The sequence below is a fragment of the Episyrphus balteatus genome, chromosome 4 (assembly GCF_945859705.1).
Source record: "Episyrphus balteatus chromosome 4, idEpiBalt1.1, whole genome shotgun sequence".
Classification (NCBI taxonomy): Eukaryota; Metazoa; Arthropoda; class Insecta; order Diptera; family Syrphidae; genus Episyrphus; species Episyrphus balteatus.
In genome coordinates this window covers 20,043,526-20,068,085 of record NC_079137.1, presented here as the reverse complement: position 1 = coordinate 20,068,085, position 24,560 = coordinate 20,043,526, and the positions used below count along the sequence as shown (strand labels likewise).

The following is a 24,560-nucleotide window of genomic DNA, read 5'->3' as shown; positions in this document are numbered from 1 at the left end:
CCTTTTTAGTTATGTGCGTTTTTAATAATTTTTTATAGAATCACAAGAGTTGTCTTAGTTTTGTACTTTATTATAGTATTTTTACCCTAACAAACTTAAAAACGAACAAAAATAATGTTTGCCAACTTTTCCTATCATCGGCCACACTGTGCATCGTTTAACAACTTAACTGCCCCCATAGAAACTCATTATAAAACCTTATACGTCCATCATTATTCTCATCAACAACTCTATACGTAAGCACATTGGATTCATATAAATTATTTTTTCCCTTGCCGCCAGAGTCCAATGAATCGTATATGATACATAAACATATTTTCATAAAATAGAATTTAATGTCCCCATACAAACTCCTTCAAAATCATCTCTACGTCCAGTACTTTTTTTTAAAAATAAACATTACTATTTACAAATAATACAATTAGAATTGGTTTCTTACCTGAGTAATTGGTAAATATTGTTAAAAAAGGGTTTAGTTTTATGCTCCTATATGATTCATGGACGTATGATATTTGATTTACATCGCCACAAGTCCAATGAATCATATAGGAGCATAAAACTAAACCCTTTTTTTTTAACAATATTTACCAATTACTGAGTTAAGAAACCAATTCTAATTGCATTATTTGTAAATAGTAATGCTTATTTTTGTAATGAATATGTGAAAAACTGACATTGATACCGTATAGGATGAAAAAGTTATAACTTATAAGGGTCAAATGGTCACGGAAATCAGGGGTGACATTCTGTATCGCAGAAGCCAACAAACGTTTTCACGTGTGCGAAAAGATTTGCTTCTTGGCCTGAAGCAAATCTTTCGCACACGCGAAAACGTTTGTTCGCTTATGCGATACAGAATGTCACCCTAGTTTTTCACAAATATCTGGCGACCTATTTCTCGGAGGTCATCAGAGGGTATGGTTCGTCGTAAAATTATATACAATATAATTTTCTCTCTAAAATCAACCGTTTCGGGTGTAGAGCGCAGAGAAGGTGAACTAGATTGCACTTACATACGAAAAAACATATCTTTTTGGTTTATGTTGCTCAATTTTTGAGGTTCTTATCAAAGCAGCTTATATTTTTTTGGTCTCATTGACTTATGATTATTATTTTTATACGTATTGCATAAAAAAAGTGCAAAAATGTACACATTGAGATAAAAAGTAATTAACAAAAAAGAAAACAAAATTGTTTGGAAATTGTGTATGTTTCCCTTACTTCTTACCCCTTACAACTGCCTTGGGGAGTAGAAAATAAAAATTAAAAGCACGTATTAGTTGTTTGGCTCTCTAATTAAAAAAGTATTCATTCTATAGGAAAATTGTGAATTTAAAAAAGAAAGATAATATAATTTAGTGTCAAAAACGTCCTTGCAAATTTTCTGTAAGATGAGTCGTTTTCGATTGATTGATCAAAACGTATTTTTCAAAACGGCTGGCGTGTGGAAAGCCATATTAGACAAAACACATAATCAAGCCTCTTTTAATTATCCTGCATTGCTCCATTCAAATTTTGATGCCTTTACAATTTTGACTAGATTTGTTTTTTTTTTTTTCAGTCGCTGTACTATTAATGGTGTTTTAATTTTCTTATTATGTACCTACCTATACAATAATTGTGGATCGTAGTTAAAAATATTCTTCCATTTGTTTACATATAACTTCTCCCAAAATAAAAAAAAAATCTTCAAAAAAATCAAAGATTTTTTTATGAAATAACTTTTTTGCTCAAACATTTTTCCAACTTTTTTTGCAGTTTGGTAAAGTATTTCTTCTTTTCCTACACATTCATGAATAAATAATTATGTTCTATAGCCATATTTTAATACAGCAAACACGTTTTTAGAAACACGTCGTTATGAAACATATATGACTCATGGACTCTAGAAACACGATACAGAAAATATTCTATGAGTCAAATAGGACTCATGGGACCAGTGGCGTATCCAGAAAAAAAATTGGAGGGGGCTGGAAAATGTTTTCAATTTTTTTTACCGACTTCCAAAAAGGAGGAGGTATTCAATTCGTCTTTTTTTTTTTTTTTTTTTTTGTTACCTCATAACTTGATTGAGTGAACCAATTTTGATAATTCTTTTTGTATTGGAAAGTTGGGGGCTGCAATGTGGTCCCATTCCAACTTCGTTCAGTTCTGGCCATAGAACCTATTAGAAAAACCATAAAACCCAGTTTTGATCCATGGAATTCCGTTTTGTTTTTTGATAAAAATGATTATTTTTATTCATCTTTTATCGACAAAACAATAAAAATATAAGTTTTGATAATATTTTGTCAAAAAATTGCAGATTCATTGAATAAGGCACCGGTGACGTGAAATAACGCCCTACGAAATAAGGCCGCATCGGCCCTTATTTCCATTTGTAATGGAAATAAGGCCCTGACAATGCTTGCGGCCTTATTTCCATTTCAACAACGAAATTAGGCCCGTCGGGCCTTATTTCGTTTTTTCTACTTGGAAGTAGAAAACAAGAACATCTGAACTTCCAAACTTCATTCTTTAAAAAAAATTTAAATGTTATTTGAAGTTCAGAGCGTATAAACGTCAGATGAATAAGCGGGGATGCAGCCCCCTACAACGCCTTTCCCCCTTCCTAGGGCATATTATAGGATTTGGGTGGAGGCAAGGTTGAGTGAATTCAATATTTCTTTTAGTTTCCTAGAAACTTTAAAATTTTGAAGAAAATATGCTCACACCCAACCTAACACCCACCTTGAATCGGTGCAGGGAACTTACTTAAAAATTTCATCTGTTGTGCGTAATAATTCTACTTTTCCGTTATATTCCATCATTTATGGTGGGAAATAAGTTTATCCAAATGTGTGTCAAAATATTTCTCCCTTCAACTTTCGCGCGAATTTTTAATTTTCACACCTCAAAATTGATCCTCACGTGGGCAAAATTTTTTTCCGCTTCGCATTAAAATTCGGGTTAGAAAAATTTTTTTTCCGCTTCGCATTTGAACATTGGAATTAAATTGAATCTACTTATGTTACTACGAGTAAGTATATAACTCAATTTTATTTATTTTGAATTTCTTAAATGTATTCTTAATTTTACTTATTTCTTAAAAGTTTGTACTAGAAAAAAAGAGTGCAAAAACTTTGTGAAGACCTGCGATTTCCCATTTTCATTTTTCAGTGCAGACTTTTGTAAAATAATGTGCCAAAGACACCTCATCTAATAAGATACAGTATTAAAAAGAAAAATTATTTTCCACCTCCCACTTCACCCAAAAGTGAATTTCGTTCCAAAAAAAAAAAAAATTGTTGTTCTCACATTCAGCGAGAACTAACTTCCCAAAAAAAAGTGAAATTATTTCCTACTCTTAGTGAAGTAATGTCCCATAAGAAAGCCGCATCCCCTCCCATATTCTTCTCACTTATCACTAATAGGTACTATGAACACGAAGCAAGATTTCGCTTCCTCCAGAAATGCGGCCTTATTTCTATCTCGAATGGGGTCTTATTTCTATATTGCAACTGAAATAAGGCCCGTCGGGCGTTATTTCGGTTTTTCAATGGAAATAAAGCCGCATTTCAAATGGAGCCTTATTTCGTAGGGCGTTATTTCACGTCACCAAAGGCACCAAATTCACGAACAGAAACAAAAGTAAATTGAATTAGATAACAAAAATTTAAATGAGTGAGAAAATACAGAACACCTTATTTCACTTTCGGCAAGTGAATGCAGGACGTGAAAGTCTCAAAAACTAATTTTCATTGAAATTCTTATTGATGTTTAATGTTGACCACTAAGATTTTGAGATATAAAAAAATTTTTGTTTCCAATATCTTTGAGAAAAAGATTATTTTTGAAAAAAAGTAAATATAAGGTACTCAAGACAATAAAATACGGATTGATTCCATAAGAAGCTTCGCAAAATTTAACGGTAATGTAATTCGACGTCAAAATACCAAAAAAATAATTTGAAGCATTCTGGACTAAAATCCTAAAAAAAATGATCTCAACCCTCAACGGCAACTAAGGCACTTACGCAAACAAACACAAACAACCATTTCAGAATTTGGAGGGGGCTCGATCATTCAAGATTCAGTTAATCATGTATATTATGATGAATTCAGCTAAATAACAACATGATTTTGGAGGCTTGGGGGGGGGGCTTGAGCCCCCTGAGCCCCCCCCCCCCCCCTCAATACGCCTCTGCATGGGACGTGGAGTGATGAATCCTTCAAATAAACAAAATAATATTGAACGTAGAGAAGTTTTTTAATCAGATTATATGGGGACAGTGAAGTTGTTTTTAGTAAAATATGTATATGAATCATATATGATACATGTAGGCTTTACTCCAGTCAAAGCGTCGGAAAAAAGGGCCTCACCTTGCGATGAGAGGCACTGTCTGTTTTTATTTCATGGATCGATGGGGGTATATTTAAAAGACTTAAACCCAATTTCTCACCACCTGATCATTCTTTTTAGCGGAGTTATTCACAAAAATGCATTTTTTGGGATATTTTACTTCTAAGCTAATATCTTTGCTCCAGATTATCGCAGACCAAAAAATAAACATACATTCTCTTCCTTATAATATTTTCTATCGTTGTATGTAATTTCATTGTATTTGAGTGAGTAAATATAAAATGGCAGCCATTTAAAGTCAAATTCTTGTTGTTAAAAAACACATTTTTGTCATTATTTCGAAAAAAGCTTATATTATGATTGACATTTTTCTAACCTATTTTGTAGCCCTGTTCATGTCCTGCATTTTACAGAAAAAATCAGCTCTTTATCACCAAAGATGGCCGAGCTATTGATAAATGAACGCATGCAAAACCGGTGCGAAAACACCCAAAAATATCGTTTTTTGGGAATAACTCGACTTCAGAATGTCCTACGGCAAAAAATAAAGCAATGAATTGTTCGTTACAACATTTTCTATCAATTTAGTGCACAATCTTTTTGTTGAAACAAATAAAAAATAAGTAATATTAAGTCAAAGTCGTTTTTTTGTTTAGCAAACTCTTGCCTTATTATTTTGCAAACGGTGCGAGTATTGGCTAAGAAAATAAAATATTATTGTAGTCCTTTAAATTATCTACAATTTAAAAAAAAAATTAGCTCTCTACGACCCACACGAGCCGAGAAATTAATTTTTTAAAAAAGGTTCAAATGACCAACGAAAAAACATAAGACAAATTCTCTTATAACAAGAAACAATGAAAACAACCCTCTCACTGAGAACTAGTATTCGAATCATAAACAAGGGAAATTTTTTTGAATTTTCGTACGGATTAATGCTTTCTTAAAATTATAATAACTCGGCTCCCGTGGGTCGTAGAAAGCTAAATTTTTTTTTTAAATGTAGATAATTTAAAGGACTACAATAATATTTTATTTTCTTAGCCAATATTCGCACCGTTTGCAAAATAATAAGGCAAGAGTTTGCTGAACAAAAAAACGACTTTGACTTAATATTACTTATTTTTTATTTGTTTCAACAAAAAGATTGTGCACTAAATTGATAGAAAATGTTGTAACGAACAATTCATTGCTTTATTTTTTGCCGTAGGACATTCTGAAGTCGAGTTATTCCCAAAAAACGATATTTTTGGGTGTTTTCGCACCGGTTTTGCATGCGTTCATTTATCAATAGCTCGGCCATCTTTGGTGATAAAGAGCTGATTTTTTCTGTAAAATGCAGGACATGAACAGGACTACAAAATAGGTTAGAAAAATGTCAATCATAATATAAGCTTTTTTCGAAATAATGACAAAAATGTGTTTTTTAACAACAAGAATTTGACTTTAAATGGCTGCCATTTTATATTTACTCACTCAAATACAATGAAATTACATACAACGATAGAAAATATTATAAGGAAGAGAATGTATGTTTATTTTTTGGTCTACGATAATCTGGAGCAAAGATATTAGCTTAGAAGTAAAATATCCCAAAAAATGCATTTTTGTGAATAACTCCGCTAAAAAGAATGATCAGGTGGTGAGAAATGGGGTTTAAGCCTTTTAAATATACCCCCATCGATCCATGAAATAAAAACAGACAGTGCCTCTCATCGCAAGGTCAAATGACGCTTTGACTGGAGTACTTGGGACAAAACATATATTTTGAGTCATATGGGACTCATTGGCCAGTTAAGTTGTTAAATTAAGTTAAGTTAAGTTGTTAAATTAAGCAAAATGTAATTTCTCATAATTTCTATGTATTTTTTAGTATGTTATGGGTTGTTTTTATTTGTTTTATGTAAAAAAAACAGCAAAAAAAGATTAATTTTTCTTTCAATTTACTTCGCCGCCATTTTTTTTTTAATTTGACGTTCACGTGAACATCAAGCAGAAGTATGATAATAATCACCCGATGGATGGATAGCAGTTGCCCTATTTCGTATTACGAAACGAAAGGCAAAACAACGATACCCAGGACAACGATAGTCACGCCGATAAACAAAAAATACAAAAGATGATTTACTTCTTTAAACTCATAAAAAAAATAGTCGAAATCACAAATTATGTCCATAACTTCAATTTTATTATGTTTTTGAATAGAAAATATTATTAAATAGCACAAGAAAAGTAAAAGAAATTTTTTTCCCACAGCAGATTTTATTTATCTACTTATTTTTCGACAGGTTTTCATAGGCGTGAAGTTGGTACGCTTGAAAAAAACATGGATTCATTATGTCCTGACTATCGTTGTCCTGGGTATCGTTGTTTTGCCTTTCGTTTCGTAATACGAAATAGGGCCCCAGTAACGAAACATACGAGTAAAGATACTGTTTAGAAAGTAACGATTAGTTACTCGTTACTAAAGTTAATACCCGCATTTTAGTAACGAATACATACGATTTGTCACTTTTGTATGACAGAAAAAAGTACTCTAATTTTCCAATGTAATAGTGGTCAAAAGTTGTATAAGGGTCTCGTTCGTCTTTGGCTCGCTGAAATCGGTTGAAGTTGTTAAGAAAAAACGATTGTATTTGAAAAAATGATTTTTTTTTTCCTTCACTTATTATTTCGCAGCTTCTTTACTAAGTGTTCAGTTTCAACAAATATAAGCTTAAAAGTTTTTTCTTGGAATTATCTTTCACGAGAAAACCTAAAAATTTTTAATATATTTTTTTGTTGTATCCAAACGGCGCAGTTAAAAAAAATATATTTCAAAAATCTCTAAAAATCCAAAATTCTTCGATTTCTTCCTCTATTTTGAGCGAGCCAAAGATTTATGATTTTACTCATCACATGCGACTACTGAAGGCCCATTTCACACATAGTCGGGAACGGGGTAAACCGCCTGGATAGCCGGTTGCTAGATACATGTTCTTATGGGCGCCTTCACACGATTAAATTAAAAACGTATGAAGAAAATCCTGTTACCCGGGCGGGTTAGTCGGTTACCGGCTATTTGTGAAATGGGCTCGCTCATTATTTAGATCTCTTCAGAATTTTGTTTAAACTCAATTCATAACGAGTTTCACAAGAAATTACAATTTTATTTGAAATATGGTGCATAATATGTTAAGCAAATCAATAATATAACGCGATACAATTGTTAAAATGGATTAATTATAGTTCGATTAAAATTATGTTAAGTAAATTTTCTAGGTCGCCGATGTTGACGGCATTGAAAGTAATATATCATTAATAAATTGTTCTGGCATTTCAATTAAATTCAAGAGACCTAAAAACATAAAAAAAATATCTTTAAAAAGAGATATAAGCAGGAAAATTTACTTTGCTTACCAGCTACATCACAAAATTCACCAAACGACGTGCAGGGAAGATATTCATCGGTATATGTCTGTAATATTGTATCGGTTGTTTTAAGCATCACTTCATCGTGTTTGCGAATATAGTCAAATAGAGCAATCGGCCAATCCTCGGTGGTTGGGACTGTCTTGAGAAGTTGGCTATATGTTAAATCAACCATTGCCCACATCATAAGAAAAGGCTTGTACACACTGTAATCTTTAGCTTGTCTGTCGCTTGCCGAGAGAAGTGCCTTGCACTGAACAGATGGTGAAACATGGCGTGCCTGTGCTACTGCTATCAGACGCTTCATGTGAGCCAACTTGTATTTGTTCCAATTGGCTTGGTTGTGAATAGCCAAAGATAGTGTCAACAAGTATAGCGATCCTTCAACTTCATAACCACACTCTAGCCATTTTTCGGAAGGATTTGCTGTTAAGAAAGTTTGCAAAGTTTTCTCTTCTCTTGTGGCCGACCTTGATGAAAGCAGCAAATATACTGAATAGAACAACAAATAAGGCACGAAATGCATATTGGATTGTGGACCTCCACCTCCTGCATCATCGTGAAAACTCTTTTCCCAAGCAAATCTAATTAGTAACAGTTTTAAATCATGAATGCTACTTGTAAAAGATATATCGCAGCGTTGGGTGCTCTCCTGCATATAACTACTATGACGAGTCATACACGCAGAAAAAGCAGACTCAGAGACTTCTGGGCCCCAAAGGGGAAGCAATCCGTTGCAACGAGTGTTTGCATTCTGTAAGCTAGCTCGCTCCCATTCGTCTCTTCCTCGAGCCAATCGGATTGCAGAGGTGTGGCAGTCAACGTGAACTACATTGAAATGAGTCACCGTGGTGTAGCCAACAGTTTTCCGAGTCTTTAATTCATATTCTTCCACATTAGTGCGTTTGGTAAATGTATATATTCCCAGAACCTTTGCTGGCTGACAAGCGTAGCCCTCACGACAAATGAAACATGTCAGACCAGTTTCATCCCGAAGTTTCTCAATCTTTTGTAATATCGATCCTTTGGCCGTTACCTGACCTTTTTCATTTGTACGCATTCCAAGGGCATCGAGTTGTTTCTCTCTCGTGGCCATAGCTAATCGTTTCTTCTCTGCTCTAGTAAAGTCTCTTACCTCTTGAACTCGCTTAGCTGTTATTTCATCCGTACACAGTGCTTCCAGAAGATTTTCAGCCAAGCTTCCTACATGTTCATCACTGGAAACCTGCTCCAGCCGATGAATAATAGGAATAATTTCCTTGCTTACTGCCACCTGTGTAGCTTCGTGCTTTGTTGCAAGTCCAGTTAGAAAACGCAGAATATACTTTAGACTAGGTCGCGATATAAATTCTTTCAGTTCATCCGAATCGATCCTTAACAATGTTGGTTTTACGCAAGGTGCGTGTTTGTTAATATACCCAATTGCTTCATCTACAATTCCCAGACTTATTATGTAGTCTTTTAATGTGCCCCCAATTGAATTATGTTCTATTTGATTGGTCAGCACACAGAAGAGCTCCATCTTAAATTCGTCTTCTGGTGTTTTCTCAGTATCAAATTTCGTAAAATCTAACGTGGCCTTAAAGTGTTGGCACAACAAAGCCATCTTAACCTCGTTTCCATACACCAGAGCTGCCAAAACCCGAATCAAATGACGAAGTACAGATGGGTTGTTTCTGACATTAACAATGTTAGTGCAGGAAATAAGAGCAGTAACATATTCTGGGCCTCCAAATGTTAATGAAAATTGTAGAAATGAATCTAGTGTATCGCTGGCAGCTTTCGAAAGAATTGTTTCCATGATTTCTAGCAGCTGCTCTGTAACTGATGATTGTATAGGTACATCATTTTCAGCTGATTGAAGGCAAATTTGCAATACTTTTAAAAGTGTATTAATTGCACCTAGTTCAGGCTGACAGAGTACTTCTTGACATCTTCTTACCTTGACACAGATAAGGAAAAGTTTTAGTAAAACCTGTATGAGTTCTCTGGTGCGAGAAAGATTTTGTAAGCTAGAGATTCTGTCCAGCATTACTTTGAGACCATTGCAATCTGCTAATACATTTGCCATTCTATATAATTGTTCCGTATCTACCTCTTCTTGACTTTTGTTGTTCAGAGTTTCAACAAACTCCTCAGTGGCATCACCCAGTAAGCCTCTCATACGATATACAACTCTCATTGCATCTCTTTCTCCTCCCTCAGCAAGCCAAACTTTTTTATAAACATCTTTCACATGCAAATCCAAGCTAATGATTTTGTTATTAACCAGTAATTCCATTCCATTATCGTCTTCCAATAGTGCAATAAGCTCACAGTCAGTACAAATTTTATTCTTAACATCTCTCATGAGCGGTCCAAGTCCAACTTCAGAAGAGGGATAGGGATTGCCCAACATGCGGCCTTGCAAAAAGTCTTCTTGCTGAGGGTCTTTTTCCAGCAACATAAAGAATTCACTTTCGTCGTTTTCTTCTGGATGGATGATAGAATAGAGTCGTTCGAAGATGAACACAGGAGTCTTTATGTCGTTGACACGTGTCTTTTCGACAGTATCGATAAGAATTTCAATAAAAGCTCGTGTTTCTTCTTCTGTACCGCTGGTCATCTCTTCGAGCATTTCAAGAAGTTTTTCTTGGGCATCATCAATTAGCCGAGTGCGTTGAACGACTAATTTTCTAAGAGACAAATACCCTTCGAGCACTGGTCCCAAGAGTCTTGTTTTGTACGCCTGTCGAATGGCTGCATTCTCTAGGAACATAGAAAGCAATTCTACAAATTGTCTCAGGGCATAGCCCTGAGCGAGATCTGAAGAGAGTGTAGTTTCTTCCAAACGATGTATATTTACTATTTCAGCTGAAAGAAGCTGCGAAATTTCTGTAAGGACTCCACGAAGTGCCAAATATTGTCTCCATGGAGAATCAGTGCCTAAGGCTCTGTACAAAGTCAAAAATTCAGCGCTGGTTTCCCCAGCCTCACCAACGTATTTCAGGAATCCCGTTAACAAATTAAGCAATTCTCGCTTCCGTTCATGTGTTCTGCTTAGAGATGTGACTAATGAACAGGCAAGTTGTCTTCCAAATCGGGAATTCGCATTGAATAAAATCGGCTGCAACCAGGAGGAGCTTAGTTCTAGAGGAGGACTAGGAATGCCTTTTTGCAAAAAACGAGTTCTCCATCTTTTACCATACTTTTCACATAAATAAGCTTTTCTCAATTGCATTCGTTTGTGCTCGAGCGTGGCTCCAAACATTCGCTGACCCTTTTGGCCAGGCGTTGTTTGAGCGGTATGTTTTTCTTCGATTTTCTTTAAAGGTTTCTCTACGAACACATTTGAAGGCATTCTTGCTTTCCAAGCTTCGTAAGATTGCTCTTTGTCGTCTTCAAGCCATTTTTTAAAGTCAACAGTCAGACCGCTGCCGGTGGCGATGCTAGACAAGTCCTGAGGAAGCTTATCTTTGTTAGTTTTACTTATAGGCGTTGGTGGACAAATAAGAGCCTGCAGAATACGCAAGCATGGTTGTATTACAGCTACAGCTGGTCCGCGACGGTCACTAAAATATAGAAATGTTTTAAATGTTTTTATAATTTCATAAATATGTCATGCCTACCGATAAGCCATTAAAAACAAGTCAAATACAACTTTAAGTTTTTGCTCCCAGCAAAAATCATCTTGGGCAATGAGCACCTCTAATAATGTCATCTCGTGACGTATAGCAGTTTCAAGATTGGCCGACGGAATAGCTCCAATTAAAGCCATTTTAACGCGTTCATGGATTAAATCCAGAAGATTGAGACAAGCATCTGTGTTATCTTTTGTCAACAAGCAAAGAAGATTCCGCACTTCATCTTGTATTTGTGGTGTCCCACGGCGGAGATTATTTTGAGCCAATTCTTCCACCAGGCCCTGTTGGTATAAGCCTAACCGACATTCTGGATCCGAAGCCATTGCTCGCAAAAGTGTCAGGCATTGCTCGGTAGAGGCTAAAGCACACCCATAGCAACGATTGACGGCTAACTCTTCTGATCCTGGATTTGAGCTACTATTAGGTTGATCCATTTGGGATCGATCGTAAGCAACAAGCTCTCTGGAAAACGATAATGAACTAAAGTTAGAAACAAATAGGAGAAAAGTTTGATAAACTTACCGGCGACAAGCTTTAACTTTTTGAACAACTTTGCTGAGTTCCTCAAATGATGTTCTTGACTCCACACAATACTTTTGAGCCAATAGCTGGATAATTTTGTTCACCTGCGATGTACTATGTACCGTACCCAGTGTATCATCGATCTGGCGATCCGAACGGTGCTCGGTCACTTTCTGAATCAATAACTCAAGCATCTGCTTATTTGTTTGCAATTGGCGGTAAATTCGATCGGCACGCTCCAATGAAGAGTGAATGATTTGCACGGTCTTAGTTCGATCTTCCGCCGATTCAATAGGATCGACAGCGCAACATGCACGTCCGTAAATGCTAAAGTCGAATTTTGCATATTTGCAGAATCCACAAGAATGGCAGAGGAAGGGATCTTTTTCATCGTAATTGATCGCACGGCATTTGTGACATTGGAACACATTTTCGCCGCAGTTGGCACATACTCCCGGATACGACGGAACGGCTGCACTGCATCGTGGACACTGTAGGTTCTCACTAGATCCAGTCACAGTTTCATAAAAATCGCCATATTCAACCATCAGGTTACAAGCAGTAATCGGCAAAGGGAAATCGATTTTTACCTCGGTCTGACCAGATTGTAGATTAACTGAACGTGCCTTATGCCATAAAGCTGGCCGATTTTTCAATTCAACTACAGCTTGAACTGTTCGGTTGTTGTAATAGATATTTATTGTGCGAACCATTTTTGTTCGCTTCAGGTCGGCAATACGAAGAATTATTTTAGATATTGTATGGCTTTGTACAAGTTTTACAATCATTGTGGTCGTAGTGAATTTAGAATCGGATTTGATTGAGGGCAATTTTACATTGGTCATTGGTACTTCTGGATTGTTGCACACCAAACACGGTTCCGACTCCAGATAATAACCACTAACTTGAAGCACTTGTTCTAGAGTTGTATATATGGGTGCATTCGAGTGTTTGGATAGAAGCTCATTTTGTTGTTGCAGAACTTCAACGGCTTTTTCCATGTATTCAGGCAGTTTTTCAGATATGGACTTCGTGCTAAGTGTCAAATATCCAAGGATATCAACAAACTGAGCTGATCTGCGTCCATAAGCAGGTAAATACTGCCACATGTTCCATAGTAAATTAATAAGTTTTTCTTTTTGACGATCGTTACTGTTCTCATAAATAGCATAAACGAGAGAGTGCGTTTGCCAACGAATTGAAGTTATATTTGTTTCTAGGAGAAATATTTTTATGAACTTTGATAACAAATTATCGGGTACAAAGCGGAACAGCTGATGCACAAATGTGCTGCAATGGGATGGATCAAATTTAGAGTCAGATGTTATTTCATTTTCTTCAGATTTATCACGATCTTGACGGCTCTTCGATGAAGATGCCGATTGTTTGTTAGAATCTTGTTTTGACTGGTTATTATTACAAAAAGCTGCTTGTAAGAGTTGTAGAATTATTGGTGAAACGCCATCATCCAGCTGGAAGCATGCAATTTGAACAAGCGAAGGAATAACATCTTCATGAACAACGCAGAACTTTTGCCAGTTGCCAGTACGTATTTGACTGATTTCCTGACAAGCGCGAAGATGTTCAGTTAGTTCCACAAGAGCATCATATGTCAAAATAACCTGAATACCACTGCCAATATGCTGGAAAAAAGGAACCAAATTATAATCTTTAAAGAAAATGTACTAGGAAATACGAATCCACATGACCAATTAATTACCTTTGAATTTTGCAATTCACAAGTTTTTTTTATAGCGATAATGTGAACATCAAGTGAATGACCATCGCGGAACATTCTGAATTTTTCTTTGTTGCCACAAATGTACATAAGTAATTTTCGTACTTGTCGCCGCAACAATGGACTCAAATTCAACATCATGTACTCGCACAATGTAAATGTCATATTTTCACAACATTTGTGATACCAATCATAAGTGGCTGGATGACCAGCTGATAGTTTTAATATTTGATATGGTAGTCGAACTGCAATCTCTGTTAGAAGAGCACTGTAACCATCGAATATTTCGGGGAAGTTTTTCAGATAATTGTGAGGAATAAGGCTTGATATATCGGGCTTAGGGCCATAGTTTATTGGCTTCAGCAAATTGTTCGAAGTTGAGTTTGATGAGGATGATCCAGATGTAGGAACCAACTGGTGTCCAGTTTCCGCCGCAGCCGAAACAGTTCTCCAGTGCGCAAGGAATGACTCCATGACAACTAGGCAGAAAGGAATTGCTCCACTTTTAATCAGTGTATTAGCTGTGGTTGAAGCTACAAATGATGCGTTATCTTTAAATTGGTGTGGAGGCGATGTGGTTCCAGCTTGTTTTGATGATTTAGTTTTTCCCATTAAAACACTGAATAAACAGAGTAGCATAAGTTTTACTTCCGAATTTGGTTTACGTTCAATGAGCTGAAAATATATTATAATTTTTTGATACATTTTGTACAATTTTTTTTTTAGTTTTACCTGTGATGCAACTGAAGCTGGATTCATATCCAAGCCATCTACAAGAGCATTAAGCAAAAGAGTCAAAATTTGTTGATCAGATTCATGATTTCCATCCAGATCAGTAGTGAGCATCAATACAACTTGAACCAGTGGTATCACCTGTGCCCCAGTACAGCCTTCGAGTGACTTGAAGTTTTCGACAATTTTATTTAAAATAGCGCACCTTCAAAATTATAAATGCAATTAATTAGATTTTACATATTTAATACTAAATAAATACCTCAAATCGTGTAATTTTTTAGTATATTCTGTTTCGGCTTGTTGTTCATCTGTTTCAGGTGTTTCTTCGGGCAACAAAGGTTCCCCCAATGGAGGTAATTGAAGTTCACTGCTCCTAGGAGGCGACGCATTAGGTTGGTCACCATATGTACTGCTTCGGCCAGAAATTCCACCGATACTTTCTACACCACTGCCACCGCTCTCAGAGCCTCCACTACCCGCGGGTTCCGCTGGCGATGTTCTCAAAGTGGAACCATCGGTTGCAGCGTTAGATCCTTCATCATCCGAACCGCCAACTGAGATACTAGCAGCTTCACCTGCATTGCTGGAGGATGGTAGTCGTTGGACATTATGTAACGTTCCATCACGAACTCCTTGAAGATAAGCCAATCCTTGACGTAGATCTCGTCCATCGTGCTGTTCTAGGCTAAGGGCGATCGCTATATCCATAATAGCCTCATCATCTGCATCCTGTTGAAGGTCAAGAAGCTGAGGAAAACCACCGGCACCTAAAAACGCTTCTAAATTGCCCAATGGGTTACTTATTCCAGGTTCTCCAAGACCCAGCGGCTCAATAGCATCAACATCAACTGGAACAAAATCGACGTTACTTTGGCTCGTAGATGGATTTTCATCTCCTGCACTAACTGGCTGACCAACTGCACTCGTTGATGGAGTAACCGTAGCAGCAGTATTCGATGGAGTCGGTGTTGAACATGCTGGCGGACTCACAATCACTACCTTTCTACGCTTTAATCTGGGACTCAAAAGTAAAATGATGGCTTCTTTTGCACTGTGACTAATCACACTAGATTCATCTAACAGCAAATCTATGAGATATTTTGTCATTTTTTCTACTTGTGCTGGATCTGAGAGAGCGAAAGCGTGAATAATTTCAACAAGACAATGGATTATAGCCTCTGTGTGACAAAGACCACGTTTCACTATGGATGTTGGTTCATCAATGCGTGGTGTTATTTCGAAAAGCTTCTTCATGAGTTCTAGAAGATTTGGTAGAATAATAAACTCGTTTTCTGAACAGATCTTACATAAAGCTTGAGGTCTTGCAACGGCAATTCTTCTCGTAAGCAACACTAAACGGTAGAAAGCCTCAGGATCAATGGTACACATGTCTTCGACTTTCTGAAGTTTAATCAGCTCATTGTTTACTTCATTGAGAATTTCTTTGTCCTTATAGGCATGGTAAGCATTGCGATTTCCATACAAAGTAGCCAGCACGCACTTAGTTTGCATTTGTACCGGATTTGGTGATGGCATGAGAAGTAAGGATGTCGCAACGGATATTGCTTTTTGTTTCAAATTCGATTCTATATTAGATCCACCAAGAAGACTAAGACCGCAGTCCAGAACTTCTAACATAGACGTCACCATTTTGTCCAGGTTGGTTATAGTTGGAATATTGGTATCACTTGAAGCATTTGTAGCTCCGTTAACCGTGGTTGAAGTTCCTATGGCTGTAGCACCTGCTGCAGTGGTTTCATCGGATTCCTCTGGCCACCCAATAAGTTCTTTAGATTTTCCATAAACTTCAATGCTATCTAACATGCAAACATTTTCCGGGTCTTGTGATCGTCCAAAGACAACGTTTAACTTTTTATCAGATTGAAGCATTTCTTCTTTTGTTAGTGGTATATCAAACCATCTAGCTCGCCTTAAAACAGTTGAAACGGTTCTTCCAAGAACTGTAACATTTTGTGGAGCTCTCAACGGATCCTGCGTCCCTAGTAACACTCGAACTCCAACAATCACCATATTCGGATCAGAATTTGTTATTTCGAGAGTAAAACCATTTAATTTGGTAGAAGCAACAAACATTCCAGTAGAAAAAAGGCGTGTTTTGAGTTTCTGCTTGTTGTATATCTGAAGAAGGTCATTGCCACCGAACTCAACGTCCGGCATAACAGTACAATGTTCAAAGAAATCTATTGGGAAAGAAATTGCACCGTTTGCACCAACAGTCTTTTGTCCGTTTCCACTATTGTTTCGTGAATTAGATTTTGATTTTGTTTTGCGCGATGACTTAGATGGTATAAGAGTGGCTGTTGAGTACATTTGATTTCCAATCGGTTGGACTTCAGGCGAAAGCCAATAGTTTGTATTATCAATTTGAGCGGTAAAAATTCTCAAGCTGCCATCTTCGCAGAGGAGTATCAATGTGGTTTTCTCTACACCAGCTACTGTATGACGGATTGCCACCATGTCCATGATCTTCGACTTTGAACTCTGAGCCTTAATTTCTTGCATGACGATGCGTTCCGGTGTTAACATAAAAACAACTGGATTATTTGAAGTATGCATGATAGCACAGATAAGCCCAGGATGTCCAGGTATTTCCGTCCATTGACAAAGTGGCTGTGGTGGTCCCTTTGAGGACGTTTTTGAAGAATTAGGTGGTCCAGTTTGGACTTGCATAACACATTTCACTCCCTTGTTTACATCCACCAAAGGAGCCATAAAACTACGCCCAAGTGAATAGCTAAAAAAGAGTATTTGTAGAGTGTGCGAGTAGTAAATAGATACACCACCGCCTCCAACTTGACCATTGATATCCTTGATGTGAGGATGTTGTAGATCTAAAGTGTTTGTTACATAGAAATCTCCGTGCTTCGCAAGACTCTCGTCGTCTAGAGTTTGGTAGTAGATGTATCCGGAAGAAGCAATCAAAAACATGTAGTAAACTCCCTCTTGGTATATGAAAGTACAGTCACGGATCTTTCCAACTGCCACCAAGAAATAGTATTTCGGACTGTAAGTGTCTTCAGCCAGTTGATAGATCTTAACATAATCTGCAGTAACCAAAGCTAACATCGTCTGAGAGCCTGGTAGCCAAATAGCTTTTTTAATGAAATTTCCATTTTCTAATTGAGGTGTAAGAACTATATGGTCGTTGACTGTTCCACTGCTTAAGAAAGTTAGAATATGGCACTCCTTCAATCCACACACCGCAAGGCAGTCCTCATTTGCAGGGTTAGCTGTTAACGATAGAACTGTACATGGAATTGGAGCTGACGACAGTTGCGTAAGTGTAAGTTTCCTCTTAGCAGCATCGGCTTGCTTCAGCAAAGCTGACAACTGCAATATTGTGACCTTTCCCTTCTCATGTGATACAGCCAAATGTTGCCGCTTGCCATGTGGGGAAGAAAGGCAACATAAAGCTACACGCCTTACCAATCCAGATGAAAGCAATTGTTTTATTGTCTGTCCCTGATCGCCTGAATAACTCATACGCACATTCTCAAACGCTCCTTCTTGGGAGCCTAAGGTAGGCACCATTATTTGGTCACTGATTTGGAAGGTCTGGTCTAAAGTATGTAAACGTTCCAAAGCGCTTTGGGTTCGCTTATGACAACCCACTGTAGAAAATAATGCTGAGTTTTCTCTAATAGAAGGCATCAGTAATTCAAAGAATTCCAGTATACATCGAACAACACTAGCCCATTGCTCGTTGTTCTGTAAGGATTCTTTTGAGGTTTCAATGATTTTCGCCAAGTGAGAAGCACGTTCACTCAAAGTTCCTCCATCCGATCTTAGTGTCGAGTTGGTCGATATGTGTGATGGAGGGGAATGAGCTCTTTTTCTAGTAAGCGCTCCAACATACGAAGTATCACCAGATTCTAAGGCTGATGCAGTTACCGATCGATCTTGGCCGCTCGATGATAGATTAAGTCGTCTGCTAAGAGCCTGACAAGAGCCATCATCTTTTGCTCCACAATCACAGAAGAAATTTCCATATTTTGCATAGCTCACATCATGATTTTTGTGACACACTCTTGCACAAACGGAGCAAACGCCAACCGTATTTACCATATTGCAGGTGTGGCAATGATACCAATGTTGATTCATGAACTCTTTCTGGGTTTGTGAAAAAGTACAAAGCTTGTTGCCCAAGCTATCCTCATCCGAGTCTTCGACAATGGAATCATCATCGTCTCCACCGCCTCCCAACTCATCCATTAAATCATCAAATTCAGCTTGCATGTCTTCCTCCCATGGAGGTGTTAAAGAACGACTACCTTTAAAGCCTAGTGCTTGCAGGAGATCACCCATATAGCGTAGCAAAGCAGTAACATTGTCAAGGGCTACTAAAGGTCTTAAAACCAATTGTTGAGTTTTTGGGACAGCAATTTTTTCAAGTACGTGGAGTTTAGAGACATCTAACCATACAATAGCAGCTGTAAAAAGAGTTGAATGGCCTCTACCCTGAGCAGCGTCTGCCAATGTTATCATAACCTAAAATAAAAATGTTTTGTTTTTAATTTTCAAGTATATAAAGCAGCTTGTATCTTAAAATTATTTTTTACCTGGAGTAAATCTGAAAAATCCGAAGCTTCTTGTGTCGGACATAAAAGAGTCTGTCCCAATTGAAGTAACGCATGAAACAAAACCATCGAAACTGATTGAGGAGTTTTTCCATCTTGAACAATATATTTTGTTATGTTTTGTAAAAGTTTTCCATTGCGTTCAACACCTTCTCCCTCGTGTGTGGGTGAATAAGAGCGATTAGTAAAATAACTGTAGCTCGGAGCAACTTGAACACCACCATCTTCGTCGATTTCCATAGCTTCTGCATCCATAGCAGATGATTGAGCGATTTGATCAGAAATACTGGGTATAGCCGACACTGTTGCCATATTCGTTGGAGTCTGTGCATTACTAGATGAATTACTTGAAGGCTGAGCACCTTGACCAGGACCAAGAAGTATATGACTTAGCCAATTTTTTAACCGATTTATGTCGGTATGTCCTAGTTCAGATATACATTGTATTAAATCGGGCAGAGGAAAAAGTGAATCTGGTTTATCTGATGCTTGGAAGAGTTTTTCAAAAAATTGCAGTATTTTTGTTGCATAACTCTGTGATAGGTTTGTGCCGGTGAAAGATAAAAGCAAATCAGTTAAGTTTCCTGAGTTAGATACCCGGAAAAATTCATACATTGCTCTCATACCCATTGGTTTATCAATCATCTGCTGCATAACTTTAAGAACTTCTAAGAAAACAGACTCACTCAGCGTCATATTCTGAGTCTGTCGACACTCATCGGCATATTCGATGATGACCCCATAACAGTGTTTCAACAAATGGCTGTATGATAAAAACTGCCTTTCGTCGATTCCAGCATCATCTGAGCTCAAAAGGCTGTTCAAGCATTTTTCACTTATATCGTACAAATATTCCATTCGAATGTCAAAGAGCATAGCAGTTAGAATTGGCTTTAGGCGTTCCTCGATCTTTGCATCGCCCTTGCAAACAGGAAGTAGATAGTATATTAAGTGCATAAGAGTCTTCAGAGAGTTTTTCAATGACAACAACACAGAATAATTCAAATGATTTGAAATCTCCGTAAGATGCGCATCGATAACGGTGAGAGTATGTAATTCAACAGGAAAAACACTACTAGAGAAAATATCTTCCTCTGGAACATTCAATTTTTTTGTCCATTCAACTGTGATGGATTCCTTATCCTGACCAGAAACCAAATTAAGGAATTGATTAGAAAGCTCAGATGTATACGAATTCTTTAAACTAGCAATAGGAATTAAAAATTCGAATATATTTATGGGAATTGTGGCGCCTATATTATTTGCCATTGTTTTTTGTACGGTGTCATTAAGAATCTTTAGTGTGTCCAAAAGTATTAAAAGAAGGTCTTTGGAAAGCTTTTCTTTTGCAAGTTCATTTGTTTTAGAAACTGTTTGTTCGTCCAACTCGGTTTTTGTACATGCAGCATTAATTGTGCTTGGTGGAGTAGTTCCTCGTTGATCAGAAATTTCCGATTGATCGTTACATTGAGTACTCATCTGTTTAGGTGGTTGAACACCCTCTTTCTCCGCCCAAGAGAGCGCATGCATATATGCCATCAATGCATCCAACATTAGGATTTTAGAAATTCGAGGATTTTCTATATAAAATATAATGATATAAAATAAATCAAAATAAAATAAAAAATAAAATTCAAAAAAAAATAAAATAAAATAAAAGGAAAGTTGGAAAATATTAATAATCTTACGTATATTGAAGGTTTTATTAAACGCTTCGAGTCCGAAAATTGTATTTTTTAAACTGAAACGGGCATCAGCCACGTGATCAGTTATATTTGCCCACAGAGTCTCAGCATACTGCGTGTACATGCCCTGTTTAATCAAACTATTTACAATCAAATAATGTGATGCTGCCACTGGATGGAAGCAGCGAATTGACCACAAAAGTGAATGCAGTGTCGGTGTTTTATCCTGCAGCAATGCTTCTACATGTGGTGTTGATGGAGGCAAACCTAACAGCAATTTCCAGCAAATACTAAAACAATAATGAACAGCACACAGAGTGTGAGATGTTACTTTGGCCATGCAAATATCGGTAACAGAGAGTATGTCAATAAGCGCGTCAACAAGCAGTGGGTATTTCAATTTGTCTGGAGTGCAGAGAATGAAATTCCAAGCTAAGCCGTCAAGTTTAAATTCTTGAAGAATTTTTGTGTCGATGACAGCGAGTGAATAGAATTTTGGACGAATACCTTATAGGAGAACATATAAATAAAAAAAATAAAAATTAAATTTTCCAATAACGAATTAACTTACTAGTTGAAGCTTCTGGAGAATATTTTCTAAATTTATCTTCAATATCTTTGCGACAGAATGAATGCATTTTTGTTTTGTTGTTCAGAAGATCTGATACCTTCTGACTACCGTCCATTGTGCTGACGGAAAATAAATTCCAACGAACTTGCTCCAGCAAAACGGTTGGAGCGTTATATAAATGTTTCATAAGATACTCCAAAAACAGCAACAAACGGGAAAGAAGCATTATCTGATGGTTTCGTAAGGGTTTTTCTGGTGAAACACTACGACAAACTTCAGCACAACGAATTACACCACCAGCCGTTAGCAGTAGAATCGATTTCTTCTGCATAAGATTCAGTGAATGGAACAGGAAAAGAAGAAGTTGAGCATGCTCGATGTTTAAATCCTCGTAGTCTGTTTCAGAACTTTGGTTAGCTGCAGAAGTTGAACACACACCTTCCACAAGAGTGTTCACTAAACGATGCCAAACCGAAAGACAGGCGGCTTCCTTCTCCTGAGTTGGTTTGAGCAGAAGGATCTGGACCAGAACAGATAGAGTGCTTGAATAAACTTGAAGAGGCCAGGTATTAGTGTCTTGAGTCCAAGGCGATACAGACAAATATAAAAGCAAATTTGATTGCAAGGATTCACTAAGTAATTGTCCAGAAATAAGATTATGAAGATATCTTCCCACAGCTCCAGAAAATTTGATCATTGCTGTTTGCCATTGGGGGCAACTAGAAACATCCGGTTCTCCTCTTGATGCATCACGATCGAGATCTTTTAATATATTGGCCAATAACACCATTTGCTGCTCACTAAGACCAGCTTTTACGTATTTGTTTAAAAAACTGTGTTTCGTACCGAGTGATTGATCAAGGAAAATAAATATTTGAGCTGCCAGTTCCAAGTACTCATGTGGTTCGTCCTTTGCCGGAACCAAGTTTGATTTCTGTGTGTCATTTAATTTTTCTTGGCCCTGAATTTCTGAAGGCTCATCATTGGCTTCTGGGGACAAAGTTTCTTTAAACCATAGCCCCAAATAGCTTTCGCTATCATCTTCTTCGGAGTTATCCGAACAAGATAATGTATCATTGTAATAAGTAGTTGATTCCGAGTAACTTATAGGGTCACATTCAGTTCGATCTTTAGCATTTGCTCTCTTAAGAGAGCATGCTTTTCGATAAGCAACAGTTGCAAGAAACGTTAACAATTGTTGAAGAGTTGCAGCGTTCAATACTCGAACAACTCTTTCAAGAGCAGAATACTGCTCTAAAATGTCAAAGCCAGCCGGTTCGGGAGCGTTCTGATTAGTTCCTGACCCATTAGCCTCATCTTCCCCACATGTTGCTTCAATTTTTAAATCATCAATGAGTTCTGTGAGCAACTGCAAACTGTGAATGGCAATAGCCGCATTTAGAACACCAAACCCTTGTTGTACTTTAAAGAGATTAACTCTGGCAGAGGGTGTGTGTTGATCCGAAGTTCTTGCTGGACTTTTCCCTTTGGCAATGGATTCAGCTTCTCCTTGCTGTACTTGCTGCTTTGAACTTGTACTACCGGAAGCTCCAAGTGCTCCTTGAATGCCTGTGACCAATAACCATGCACCAAAACACAAATGATTTTGATAGACATGTATTCTTGCTGAATTTTCAAGCATAACACCGATATTGGTGTAAATTTCTAGTGCTTCGTCAACGATCATACGTGCAGTTTCTTCGGTTTCATCACATTCCTTGCCTACTTGTGAGGAGCTTCCTGCCTGTTGGTTTTTCTGTGAACCAGATGTAGACATGGAGAGAACGCTACATGAAATTGATGTTAGGACCGCACAGTATAGAGCTGATTTTGCACATCGTGACAATTGATTAATTTTAAGTGGAGACAGAGGCTCCATTATAGGTAAATTAAGTGCCTGCCAGAGAATCGAAACTTCAGCTGACATTTGTGAGAAATTATTTTTGATTTGTGTTGCCTCTGTTGTGGTAAGAGGCAAATAGAGGGGCTTTCCAGATGCAATGCTCTCTTCGCATTTCAAACGATACTTCGATAATGTGGGTAGGGCAGCGCACATTTCCAGAACTACATCTGCAGCGTTTAATGACTCAAGGTAAGCAATATTTGCTGAGGAGAAAATATCCTGAGAAAATTTGAATACTTTATTATTTTTTTTATCCTTGTGTGAATTAAATTATTAAATTAAATGTATACTTAAAAAAATATGATCTTTTAAGTGAAATAGTATTTTTTTTTTGTTATATGAGTAGTAGGGCGTTTCAAAAATAAATGGTTTGATTTTCTATAAACCAGGCTTAAGAGTTTCGTTTAGCCCCAAAAATAGGTCCCTAAAATTTGAGCCCTTAATATTATTGTTAAGTACTTTTTTATTTCCCATAAGAATAACTAATGAAGGATAAACTCCACTATCATGCGGATAAAAGATTTTTGTAGAGAATTGAACGCTCTACAAGAAAGGTAGATTTTTCAACTCAACTCAGTCAGAAATTGTTCAATGCCAACGGTAAATTTATCTTAACCCTTTCGGTAATAGCGTTACTCTCATGTAACATATCTTTAAAAATTCGTAAAAAATATTCCATCAAACAATTTTTTAGGTTTCGATGGCTTAATAGAAAGAATGCCTAGTTACTGGATTAGTACAAAAAGTTAGTCAAATATCATATTTTTAATTTTTTTTTATCGAAAAAAGCACTGAAATTCATATTTTTTTTTTTTTTTTGCAAAAAATATTTTTTATATATGTATGGTCATAATTTTGAAAAAAAAAATATAAAACATGTTAATCCAGAAAGTGTTTTGTGTTTTGGCTTAGAAGAAGTAGCATAGATTATAGTTCTATAAATAGTTATTTTCTCAGTTGTCCGACTTTTTTTGGTGGTCATAGGCAGTGTATGTTTCTTACATGTAACATGAGAATATCACATTAGTTTTGCTGTTTATCATTTTGGAACATAACTGTTTGCTATTCATATTTCTTAATTGTGATGAATTTGACACGATAATACTGAAAAAAAACATTTTTTAATATTGATTTTCATAGCTTGGGTTCGAAATGGTTAATTCAATCGTTTTTTTCTTACAAAACTCCAAAAGGTATAAAATTATGTATACATGGTGTCCTATAATTAGATAAAGTTAATTTCAGGAATGATTTTTGGTCATAAGAAAAAAACTGTTCTAAAGTAATGCTTTATCTGCGAAATTGAGGTTTAAGAAAACTCATGTTAATGATAATGTTAATACTAATAGTTGAAATTCGAAGGTTTTTTTTGGTTTTGGTTGCTCAGATATTATTTTTTAAGGCTGTTCATTTTTTCCTGCCCATGATAATTT

The 24,560-nt window shown here is 36.7% G+C and overlaps 1 protein-coding gene across 1 annotated transcript in view; it reads right to left on the bottom strand.

Moving 5' to 3' along the window:
- Positions 1–7,462: 7,462 nt before the first annotated feature.
- LOC129920040 (protein purity of essence) overlaps positions 7,463–24,560 on the bottom strand; it is a 29,471-nt gene continuing 12,373 nt past the window's right edge. The window contains exons 4-13 of the mRNA XM_056001192.1: positions 21,225–23,346; positions 20,657–21,160; positions 18,951–20,548; positions 14,630–18,879; positions 14,368–14,572; positions 13,618–14,310; positions 11,898–13,540; positions 11,361–11,837; positions 7,741–11,303; positions 7,463–7,678 (exon numbers count right to left, since the gene is read on the bottom strand). Coding sequence (XP_055857167.1) covers positions 7,599–7,678; positions 7,741–11,303; positions 11,361–11,837; positions 11,898–13,540; positions 13,618–14,310; positions 14,368–14,572; positions 14,630–18,879; positions 18,951–20,548; positions 20,657–21,160; positions 21,225–23,346 — 15,135 coding nt within the window. The 3' untranslated portion in view covers positions 7,463–7,598. The remainder of the gene's footprint in view (positions 7,679–7,740; positions 11,304–11,360; positions 11,838–11,897; positions 13,541–13,617; positions 14,311–14,367; positions 14,573–14,629; positions 18,880–18,950; positions 20,549–20,656; positions 21,161–21,224; positions 23,347–24,560) is intronic.